The 12,026-nt window shown below is 38.8% G+C and overlaps 2 protein-coding genes and 1 long non-coding RNA gene across 5 annotated transcripts; 1 reads left to right on the plus strand and 2 right to left on the minus strand.

The window, feature by feature from the left end:
* Positions 1-4,587: 4,587 nt before the first annotated feature.
* Positions 4,588-7,386, minus strand: LOC148202448 (uncharacterized). The gene is made up of 3 exons (XR_015785225.1): positions 7,192-7,386; positions 5,593-6,874; positions 4,588-5,507 (listed from the first exon to the last, which is right to left on the minus strand). It is a non-coding gene; the product is annotated as an uncharacterized LOC148202448 (long non-coding RNA).
* Positions 7,387-7,670: 284 nt separating this feature from the next.
* Positions 7,671-12,026, plus strand: LOC148202449 (uncharacterized). Of its 3 annotated transcripts, XR_015785085.1 has the most exons (5): positions 7,671-7,912; positions 8,760-9,165; positions 9,253-9,393; positions 11,065-11,470; positions 11,566-12,026. XR_015785085.1 is itself a non-coding variant. In XM_088110216.1 (4 exons), the coding sequence occupies exons 2-4, from the start codon at positions 8,764-8,766 to the stop codon at positions 11,083-11,085; spliced, it is 564 nt and encodes a 187-aa protein (XP_087966342.1). In that variant the 5' UTR covers positions 7,671-7,912; positions 8,760-8,763; the 3' UTR covers positions 11,086-11,535. The 3 variants fall into 3 exon arrangements, 2 of the variants coding, with proteins under 2 accessions (XP_087966342.1, XP_087966341.1); XM_088110216.1 differs by lacking the exon at positions 11,566-12,026 and having other exon boundaries at positions 11,065-11,535; XM_088110215.1 differs by lacking the exons at positions 11,065-11,470; positions 11,566-12,026 and having other exon boundaries at positions 9,253-9,645.
* LOC148202450 (uncharacterized) lies at positions 9,813-10,628 on the minus strand. Its single transcript, XM_088108771.1, has 3 exons — positions 10,521-10,628; positions 10,214-10,435; positions 9,813-10,100 (listed from the first exon to the last, which is right to left on the minus strand). The coding sequence occupies exons 1-3, from the start codon at positions 10,626-10,628 to the stop codon at positions 9,927-9,929; spliced, it is 504 nt and encodes a 167-aa protein (XP_087964897.1). The 3' UTR covers positions 9,813-9,926.

Consider the following 12,026-nt stretch of genomic DNA (forward strand, 5'->3'; position numbering starts at 1 on the left):
ACATGTATTTAAGGCTAAAATCAAACCAATTCAATTTCACATGGTACACAAATGCAGAACTATTTTACATGTTAAAAACATAAAAAAAAATATATATTTAATTCTTTTTTATTTTATTCAAGGATTATTTAAACGCAAAATTAAAATTCGATTTTGTCTTTCAAACTTTAATATATTTTTATTTTCAAACTTATAAAATGAATTAATATAATTCTTTTAATCTAAATTAGTTTATTTTTAAAATGTAAGAACAAAATATATAAATTAAATTAATATAATTGTCTTAATCTAAATTCATTATTTTTAAAATTTGATAAGAAATTATATAAAAAAAAAGTTTAAAATACAACATAATTCCAATTTTACTTTACAACATGAACTAAAAACATTTTTAAATCCTTTCTTGGTCTTATTTCTTACATTAACTTAATTACAAGAGTTAAATTTGAAACCCAATTTAGTTCCACCAATTTAAAAAATAAAGTGGAAACCTTTGTTGTAGAATTTTAGTTTGACATGAAATAGAGAGGAGATGATGAGAGAATAAGGACAACGAAATGTAGCACATAAAAGAAAAAAGAAAAAGAGAGAAATTGGAAATAAGAGAGGAATGAAAATATGAGACATAGTGAAAGAGAGTTATTTTATTTGTGTGAACATTGAACATAAGAAGATAAGAATGAAGAAAAGGAGTTAAGCGCAAATGTAGCTACATATGCAGGTTGGTCCATCGCATTTTCCACTTGTTAACTGCCCTGGATGTTGCTGGATGCATGCGGGAATACACCAACTCTGTGCACAGCTCTTCTTAGGAGGATTTTTCAGAGGCGAATCGCATACTCCTTCTGCCACTCTCAATGGACCTTCTTTTTCAATCCCAATCAAAGCAACAACCACCACAACCATCACTACTAACCTCATGCTCTTCATCTTTACTTTCTCTCTTTCTAATGCCTTCATCGTCTCAACCTATGCATACCATATTTATATAACACTCATTGCACGTTACAATTAATATATCAATTAATTCTTTCTTTAATATTTAATATTTATGTATTAAGACCCCAGAAAAATCATAAATAGAATAATTAAGTTTTCATTAATAAATAAATTGATTCCTTGTTTTATTTACCTATATATGTTGCAATTAATGATATACAAATTAAATATATTTTACTTTAAATAAATGTGATTAATTATTTTACTTAAAAATAAAATGATACCAAAATTCATAAATGAAACTTTAAAGTTAACAAACTTCACTTATACAAGTATATAAGGGAGAAAATATATGTCCTTCCCCATTGCAAAATAGGCGGTGATGTATGTTTGAATTTCATCAAATTTATTTCTTTCATGAGTCATATTGGGGTCAATGAACCTATATACACCATTGAACCCCATCTTGTTACTGACACCAAACATATACCTGAAATGAAGAAATGATATGATATAAGTAACTTGATAAATCAATTTTTATATAAAAAAGTTCTCATAAACTTACATCATCTACAGCTAAACGAGTGTAATATTAATTTTTTCTCTCCCCGATGCAAGCTCCCTAACATCTTGCTGATGCAAGTACAATGTGATCTCAACATCTCTTCCAAATTTAGTAGAAACGCACGGTACAATCATCGGCAAGTTTGCAATCATGTTAACAAGCTCGTGTAACGCACCAAGAGGGTCGTCCTCAAATAAATGAGTCTTCTTCGGTTTGTGACTTTCCTCTTGACCTATTTGCTGTTACATGAAAAAATGGTTATGTTCTAACGTCAATAAGAAGTAAATATTGAAATTGAGAAGATATAGTAGGACTGTTTACCAGGGTGTCAGATACAGTACCAACCAAATGTCTAGACTAGGCGCCGAAGGACTGATATGCCTCTGCCACAGTAAAAAACTCTTTTGTAGGCACAAGAAGAACGACATCTAGTACGACAACTTCATCCACGGTGACCTCATCTTCTACTAGCTCTACACCATGCACTATAGTGGTTGCCTCACAGACTGTGCCACGAGCTAGTATCATGGTCCCGATAGGAGAGAATCTCAAACCACCATCATTTTCGCCTCCATTCGTCTCACACACCAAACTCCATCGAGCCCAACGACCACGCAAAATCGCGATCATCTTCTCCACTAAACCCGCATCAGAAAATCACCTCCCGCATCCATTAGGGAAGCGAATTTTGTTTTGTGGTCTCACTCCATGATCTTCGAGCAACAGTACAAGCTTCTTCCTGGTGTGCAATCCAAAACCCTAATTGCGTGACAAAGAGGAATGCCACATGGCTGCATCTCGTCGGAGCTATTCAACCCCTCCAGCCGGTTCCGATTCATGGCCGCCGCAGCTCCAACGTGGACCGCTCGAAGCGAACACGACATCGTGTTTCGTCCGTTCCGGCCCAGCGACTTAGGGGTGCGTTCAAGGTCTCGCTTCGTCCCACCTGCTTCCGCCCCTGTCCCGGAGTATCGCCAGAGTGCCGCCGGAGTGTCGACTGTTCGGTGGACGAAAAAGAGGGGTTTAGGTTTAGGTTTCTTTCCCATTTGGGGAGGTTTAGGTTTTGGTTTCTTTCCCATTTTCATGTATTGAACTCAGTCTCTTTGAAACTTTCTAGTTAAATCTGTTTCTCCACTCAAGTTTCTTATTCATTTTACGCTTTAACTGTTCATTGTGCTGCAAGTTTTACTGTTCATTATCTCTTTCACACTGCCATGGTAGGATTTTATTGTTCATGCTTGCTTTCAGTCGCTAGTTCCATTCAAGTTTGTCTTTCTGGGTTTGCGTTTTATGCTTAAGTTTAATTTGTGCATGAACGTTCGGTCATACTACGCGTTTTATGGTTCCATTCAAATTTTGATGTTTCAGCCTAAGCGTTCGGTTTTGGTGTTTTAGACTGAGCGTTCGGTTTTGGTGTTTTAGACTGAGCGTTCGGTTTTGATGTTTTAGTGATTTAAGCGTTCGATCTAAATTTGATATTCTTAGGTTTGAATCTGGAACGTTCGGTTTTGGGTGTATCAGTAAGCGTTCAGTCTGTAATTTGATATTCTTAGGTTTAAGATCTTGAACGTTCGTTTTGGTGAATTAGTTATTGTAGCGTTCGGTCTTAAATCTGATGTTCTTATGTTTAAATCATGAACGTTCGAATTTGGTGAATTGTGGATTTTAGCGTTCGGTCTTGGGTATTAGTGATTGTGAGCGTTCGACCTTAATTTGATATTCTAAGTTTAAATCTTAAGCTTTCGGCCTTGGTGTATTAGTGAGCATAAGCGTTCGTTCTTAACTTGGTATTCTCAGATAGAAATCTTGAGCGTTCGGTCTTAATTTGATAGTCTTAAGTTTGGATCTTGAGCGTTCGGTATTATTTTGTGATTAGTGATTGATAGCGTTCGACCTAGATCAGATATTCTGAGGTTTATGTTGTAAGCGTTCGGAAGTTCAATTGATACCGTACGGTTAAGTGAGATTTTAGATACCGTTCGATCAAGCTTTGATTTATGCGGTTAAGTGTTGATGCGGTATTGGTCGGTCATGTGTTAAGTTTTGACCATTCGGCCATGATTCTAGACGATCGTCCAGAACGCTATGTGTTCGACCAAGACTCAAAACGTTCGTCCTAGTTGTGTCAGAGAGCTTTAATGTTCGATCTTGGTTCTGTTTTAATGCTTGTGAGCGTTCGTTCTTATTTTCGATTCTTAGGTTTGAATTTTAAGCGTCCGGTTTTGTGTTCTCAGGTAACGAGCGTTAGCGTTCGATCTTGGCATGTGTTAGTGATTGTTTGCGTTCGACCTGGATCGGAGTGTACCTTTTGAACGTTCGGTCTGTGTGTTATTGAGTGTTAGAGCGTTCGGTCGTGTAATGTGAACGGTTGTTCGTTTTCGGTAGCATTTCCCGTATTTCCCGGCAACGGCGCCAAAAACTTGATGGACAAATTTATGAACACCAAATTATGATGTCACAAACTTGTTTTTCAATCGGCAAGTATGACCGAATCGTTCAAGTAACAAACTTGGTAAGACCAAGTATCGTTCTTCCCAAAGGACTCACGGCCTAGTTTAGTTGTGTGGTTTCTTGATTAGCTAAGACTTAAAGACGAAATATTTGGATTTTTATATGCAAAAGACGAAAATTAAATATGTATGCATGAAGTTTTTGATCAATGGCAAAAAGTAAAAGATAAACACTTTCAATGAAATATATGTATGAATATGTTGTTGGGGGTCAATTTCATCTTATCCACTCTCATATATTTTAGGAATTCAACATTCAAATCATCATTGTTAATGCCACTCTCTAAAGTACCTTTCAAGAAGGCTTCTTCCTAATCACGAGTTCATACAATTCCTAGCATTCCTAATGATTAGTTCATAAGTGCAGGAGCTTAACGACAACCAATAAAATATTGGGAGAAATTCCCCGGATCTAGACTTCCCCGTACGTGCCCGTATCGACAAAACCAATAATCATGCATCGAATGAGTTAAACAACACAAGCATTGAGCAAAGAGGAAAAAACCTAACTAATGATGAAAGAAAGCATATATCTTAAATAAAAGATGTAAAAACAGATTCCATATATGAGAGCTTCAAAAGATTACATTGATTCCTCAACAAACATACAGAGTTTAGTTCACCATATTCATGGTGAACCTAGATGAATAACAATGAAAGAATGAAGGATAAAACCCTAGAAAGGTGAAGAGGAAGCCTGAGCATCCAAGATCCTCCTAAAGGGGTGGAAGAGAGAGTGTTTGTTTCGTTTCTGCCAAAGATACCTAACCCTAGGAAACCCTAAAGCTTATATATTATTCGTAAATTACAGAAAATTGGGTCCAAGCCCATAAAAGTGCCGCTCAGCGGTAAAATACCGCTCAGCGGTAAGTGCGTGTCTCGTTTCTTTCCCTCAGCGGCCATTTTGCCCCTCAGCGGACCTCCCGCAAGCTCCTGAGTGCCGCTCAACGGTAAACTGCCGCTGAGCGGTGACTTCGGCTTCTCCTTTTGCATTTTTTGATGTCTTTTCTGATTTCATCTCTCTTCTTCTTCACTTCTTTCACCAAATTCACCTTAAAACCTGCACAAAAACACTGAAATCAAGCATAAACCTGTCCAGCTCTCTTATTTATGAAAATATCAATAAAAGCATGATTTCAAGCTAATTTCTAAGTATAAAGGTTGCTTTTAGTATCAATTTTAAGTATGAAAATAACAGTTTTTCAACTGTTATCAGCGTTCGACCTGGATCGGAGTGTACCTTTTGAACGTTCGGTCTGTGTGTTATTGAGTGTTAGAGCGTTCGGTCGTGTAATGTGAACGGTTGTTCGTTTTCGGTAGCATTTCCCGTATTGCCCGAGCATCCTCTAACAAAAACTCGTGTCCGATGAGGACGGACTCCGGCGGCACTCGTGGCTGGTCGGAGGAACACGAACTCCGGCAGCACTCGTTTCTCGAAGTATACCATTAATGTTGACTATCGCTTTTGTATCGGACCAAACCCGCAAACGCAACTACAATTCAAATTCAAAATATAAACAATAAAAAAACTCAGTTTCAAACAAACAAATCAATTTTCAAAACATTTTATGTACTTACATTCTTATAACCTCTTTCTTTTGAGCAATCCATCTACGCCAATTCAATCAAAGTACAATCGACGGGGGAAAAAACCCTAACAAAAGGCCAAGGACCTTACACAGAAGACGGACTGGGTGGGTGGCTCCTCTTGGAACAGCGGCAGCCAAAAACGCGTCGGTGAAGGAATCAGACAACACGGGAAGCCGGCGAAACTCCGGCGGAACTCCGGCCGCCAACAAACCGCGACGCTCGACGGAATCAAAGGAGTCGAAAGAAGACTCGATGGCGGGTTGGGGAGAGAGATCGACGGACTCTGTCTACGATTCGGAAATATTACCACAACCGATGGTCCGGCGACCACCGCAATGCTCCGGTACAGTCGAAGAACCGGCCACCAAAGCACCTCTGCACTCCAAGCAAGCAACCGCGTCGGCCGATTGCAGACGTCAAACGCCTCGAAGGGTGGCTGGGTGCGACGAAGACGAAGACGGAGTCTCTCTCACGGCGCTATCTCACTACCTTTCTGTTTCTCTCTCTACCAAACCTAAAAATTCAAATTCTGAAAACCACAAATGACTCCCACAACTTCAAAATCGCGCTCTGAATCTTCATTTTCCACGTCAAATTAATTTCTGAAAACCATTTACACGTGCACCAATGGCATTTTGACACGTGGCCCGTGTCAAAATGTTGTCAAAACTGGTTGTCGAAGTATCATTTCCCTAAAATGGTCTTGTTGACCAAAATTGCAATATAATAGTATATACAATCACTGTGTAAACCAGATTATCATGTTACCCTCATTTCTTCTAAAACTTCCCCGTTTACATGTGTAAACTATCAACTATGGTAGTCCTAGAATGTCTAATGAAGTTAAGCCAATGGTCATAATCTATGTTGATGAACCAGTAGCTTCCTTTGGTATCAGAAACAGAAAAGCAACTGGGATGAAATTGCACAAGGCACGAATTATGATGCCCAAGAGAAGATTGTCAAATGATCCTCAATCAATGTTCAACACAGAAGCCAAACCAGCACCCGAGAAAGACCCTAGTGTGGTTCCCAAGTTGTTTATTGAGAATACATTAGTTTTATAATTACTACTTTCTATGCATGACAAACCTCCCTCTTATTGGTGTTTCTGATCAATTTGAAAAAGCAATGATCCATACCCATATAACGGTTTAATGCTCCATGGAAAAAACGCTACTGAAAACACAAATTGGGAAGCTGAAGGTGACAACTTCAGATTATCTTTAAGCTGGTAGGAAATCGCTGTCCACACAAAAGACCTAAAACCCTGCATTAATTAATTGAAAGGATAAAACAAAAATGCAAGAGATTAGTTACCCTTCCAGCAATCCAATATCAGCGGGTAAAATCATAAAATAACCATTTCTCAGAAAACGTAAAAAAAGCCCTGGTTCAGAGAAATTGTCCACGGAAAAAGGACAAAACAAATGAATTGACCAGTAATACCCATTTTAAGAAAACCAAAACGAAACGGTCAGAATTCAGATCTTAAAGAAAAGGGGAAAGTAAACTAAAACCACCATCAAATCCACAAAAAAGTTAAAAATTTAGATGAAAAGAAGACAAAGGGTGGAGAATAGAGACCTGGGTGAAGTAAATCAAGCAAATCAGCCAAAGAAAGAGCCCCAAATGCAGCATTCAACTGCTTCGTCCATTGGATCATTGTCGACACAAAACCTCACTCTTCGGAACCCTTTTGCTTGTGCCTTCTTGGTTGTTCTCAGTTCTCACTACGAAGATGGTGCTGATTCATTCCAGTGTGGTGTTTCAAAGCAGGGACAAAGACAACAATTTCCGTTTTCCCTCCCAACGGTTTCAACAGGTATGTGAGTTATTTATTTTGACGGTTTTGTCCCTTCCCATTACGTTTGAAGTTCGCTTCAACGGGGTTATCTCCGTAATTTAGTTGTATGACTTATACGTTCATGAGTCGAACCAAATTTTGCCACGTTTGCAACAGGGACCCACTGGAAAGTGACAGTGACAGTTTGACTTTTTTCTTAAAATGGCCTTTGATTGGCCAATATGTTTGTATTTACTGTTCTTCATCATCAACTCTTTTAAGTGGGCTTGGCATTAAGGAGTGGAAGGGGTGACTCAGAACCGTCCAACTAAGTGGAGTGCACAGTTTCCTTTCCCTTAAAGGGAAGAAACCATGAATTCAAGGGGTGCTGGGTTCTGAATTCTGGAGGAGTGGAAAGCTTGCTGCAAGCTCTGGGAGAGGTGAAGTGGAGAGCTTTTGGAGTTGCAAGGAGATCAAGAACTGCAAATCTTTTGGAGATAGATCAAAGGAAGTCTTCAAGAGGTAAGGGGAGTTAGATCTTTTTGTTTGATTGTTTATATATATTGTGTTTGATGCAAATCTGGGAAGAAGGGGATGAAAAAAATGGGGTTTCTGGGAAATCTGGAAATCTGCTGCGTTTCTGCAGAATTCTGCAAAAACGAGCGTACGTCCAAACAGTGCTCGATCAAATAGTGGTTGGCAAAAATATAGGTGATGTAAATGAAGCGTGCGTCCAAATAGTGGTAGGCCAAAGTGAGCGTTCGGTTTTGTATTCTCATGTAACAAGCGTTAACGTTCGTCCTTGAGTAAAAGTTAGTAATATATTAGACGTTCGTCCAAGCAGTATTCAAGTGAATTAGTGATTTAGGCGTTCCTCCTTAATTTAGTATTCAAATGAAACAATCTCGAGCGTTCGGTCTTGGTAGATTTATGATTGTGAGCGTTCGTTCTCAATTTGGTATTTTAGGTTTCAATCTTGAGTGTTCGGCCTTAAATGGATATTCTAAGTTTGAATCTAATACGGTCGGTTTGATGTACTAGTAATTATAGCGTTCGGTTTTGAGGAGGTACACTATCCTGGGTTCAGTTGGGGCTTAGGGTTCTCTCTGTTCAGTAGCAGACACCCTAGCATCCGGGTTGAACACTATGTAAAGGTCGGTAACCCTTTGCTGTTTGATTTTGTAGTTGGTTTTAGGGTTTGTCTTTCTATTAATTTGTGTATTTTATTTAGGTTTTGCATACCAAAAGACACTTTTTGATTTCAAAATCTGTGAATTTTATTGTGCCTACGATTTGTGTGTCTGAAGAACCTTTATTGACATCTCTATCTGTTCTTTGCATGGAATCTAATAATTTTTAATCGATACAGTGTAATGGATTCAGACACTAATGCACCAAAATCCAAAACTCCCCAAAAGGAGAAGAACAAGAAGAAAAAAGATGTTCCCCCTCAACCTGATCGAATTGAGGTTGCGGTGGAGGTTGTCCATGAGCATCCCAATAAAACAACTCCTGTTGTTGGTTATTTTCCTTCGGGCTATGATCCGGTTAAGAATCATGCCAGTGGTTCCGGTCCCTCTGAATTTCAACTTTACAGGCACAGGAACATGTCCAAGAGGATGCAGTTTGTTGTTTGCCCTCCTGGATCTTCGGTGGAATTTGTTGGAACTAGTTTTTCTGGCGAGGCTGCAGCTGGACACCGGGCCATGTTCGCGCTTGGATTCCTTGATAAGGAAGCTGGGACCCTGAAGATTGTTCCCATTGCTGGTAATGAGGTAAAATGTGAAGGGGAAGAACAATCTCATTTGCCTTGCTGTCGAATAAGTCAGTGTGTATTTTGTTAATTGGTGGATGCTGTTAAGATATTCAGATTGGAGCCAAAGGTTAAAGGTGTGGACGCTGCTGACAACGAGCCTGCGAACTTAACATTGGAAGAGATGACTCCACAACAGAAGATTGCGGAGACTACTGCTATGTGGGGAACAAAGAAGGTTATAGAGAAGGTATTTTTTTTTTTTACTCATTTAACCCTTTTTGCTAGCTATGCTAATAGCAAGTAGTAAATCTATATTCACAATGAAAAGTTGATATTAACGTGTGTGTGTGTTTACTGATTTGCAGTGGCTAGATACTGTTAGTTTGAGTGTCAATAGATGTAAAAGGGGACTATGTGTTTGTTAACATAGTAAGATCTGTTAATTTGTATGCTCTATGTGTTTTGGGTATGTTTTAAAGGGAAGGTGTGAAATTGGTAAGGGAGCAAAGTTGTAATGATATATATATTTAAAATTTCACTGGTTACATGTGTAGATTGTGGTGGAGCAAAACTGGAAATTACTATTTTACTATATCCGAGAGATAAGAGTTGAAAATACAGGAATCATGTTGATACTGTGAAGAACAAACATTTCTCACCTTTCTCATAATAAAATTTAGGTTTAATACATCATTTGGTCCCTACTTTTAGGGGTTTGGTTCAAAGTAATCCTACCTTTTAAAAAGTTCGGTAAGACCCCATATTTGTTCAAAAGGTATCCTACCTTTTGAATAATGAACACAAATTCACTATCATTTTCCTAGTACTATCCATGTCTTCACTGTTCACCAAAGTTTCTTTGTTTCCTTTACTGTTGAAGTAGCTACCCCTTTCGTCAATCCCAATATCAGTGCACCATTTGAAGAAGTTGCAACCACCGTCTTCACCACCGTTCTGTAAAGACAACATTCAACTTAATTAGGCAGTACCACCGTCTTTACCACCATTGAACAATGTCGTGTTCTCAGAAACAATACCACAACTTAATTAGGTTGAATCTAACATACCTTATACTTGGAGCATCCCCAAAATTGCTTGCCCCGATTCTTCATAGTTTTGGCAGTTCTCACCACAGATCTCTGACCACAGTGGCAGATCGGTGAAGACGTACCATTTTCCTTCCGCCTAGCACTGCAACTCGATGAATAGCAAGAGTGCTCCTTCGAAATTGTCTTCGAACAAGAACAAGCACAAGCTCCAACACTACTACACCCACCCGCGTCGCAGAACTACAAGGTCGACCTCCTAACGCACCCTTTTAATTTAGGGATTTTGACCTTTAGATTGAGGGATTAAATAAATCAAACATCTTACGAATGCTTTAAAATGATATAAAATCCACGTATTAAGCTCAAATTGTGCCACTTGGAAATAAAAGGAGGCCTCAGCATGCCACCTGTTTAAAAAGTTAACGTCGTCCATTGCATTTAACAGAAAGGGTATCATTGACTCAATTTTGTCAAATTACGGACCCAATTGAGCACTTCCAAAATAGGAGGACCCAATTGATACGAATCCGCAGAAATAGGGACCTCCGAATACATTAAACCTTTATATTATACAATCCTGGGTTCAGTTGGGGTTTAGGGTTCTCTCTGTTCAGTAGCAGACAGCCTAGCATCCGGGTTGAACACTTTGTAAAGGTCGGTAACCCTTTGTTGTTTGATTTTGTAGTTGGTTTTAGGGTTTCTCTTTCTATTAATTTGTGTATTTTATTTAGGTTTTGCATACCAAAAGACACCTTTTGATTTCAAAATCAATGAATTTTACTGTGCCTACGATTTGTGTGTCTGAAGAACCTTTATTGACATCTCTATCTGTTCTTTGCGTGGAATATAATAATTTTTAATCGATACAGTGTAATGGATTTAGACACTAATGCACCAAAATCCAAGACTCCCCAAAAGGAGAAGAACAAGAAGGAAAAAGATGTTCCCCCTCAACCTGATCGAATTTAGGTTGCGGTAGAGGTTGTCCATGAGCATCCCAATAAAACAACTCCTGTTGTTGGTTATTTTCCTTCGGGCTATGATCCGGTTAAGAATCATGCCAGTGGTTCCGGTCCCTCTGAATTTCAACTTTACAGGCACAGGAACATGTCCAAGAGGATGTAGTTTGTTGTTTGCCCTCCTGGATCTTCGGTGGAATTTGTTGGAACTAGTTTTTCTGGCGAGGCTGCAGCTGGACACCGGGCCATGCTCGCGCTTGGACTCCTTGATAAGGAAGCTGGGACCCTGAAGATTGTTCCCATTGCTGGTAATAAGGTAAAATGTGAAGGGGAAGAACAATTTCATTTGCCTTGCTGTCGAATAACTCAGTGTGTATTTTGTTAATTGATGGATGCTGTTCATATATTCAGATTGGAGCCAAAGGTTAAAGGTGTGGAGGCTACTGACAACGAGCCTGCGAACTTAACATTGGAAGGATGACTCCACACCAGAAGATTGCGGAGACTACTGCTATATGGGGAACAAAGAAGGTTATAGAGAAGGTATTTTTTTTACTCATTTAACCCTTTTTGCTAGCTATGCTAATAGCAAGTAGTAAATCTATATTCACAATGAAAAGTTGATATTAACGTGTGTGTGTTTACTGATTTGCAGTGGCTAGATACTGTTAGTTTGAGTGTCAATAGATGTAAAAGGGGACTATGTGTTTGTTAACATAGTAAGATCTGTTAATTTGTATGCTCTATGTGCTTTGGGTATGTTTTAAAGGGAAGGTGTGAAATCTGTAGGGGAGCAAAGCTGTAATGATATATATATTTAAAATTTCACTGGTTACATGTGTAGATTGTGGTGGAGCAAAACTGGAAATTAC

This window comes from Vigna umbellata, chromosome 3 (assembly GCF_029865625.1).
Source record: "Vigna umbellata cultivar VRB3 chromosome 3, Vumbellata_1.0, whole genome shotgun sequence".
Taxonomy (NCBI): Eukaryota; Viridiplantae; Streptophyta; class Magnoliopsida; order Fabales; family Fabaceae; genus Vigna; species Vigna umbellata.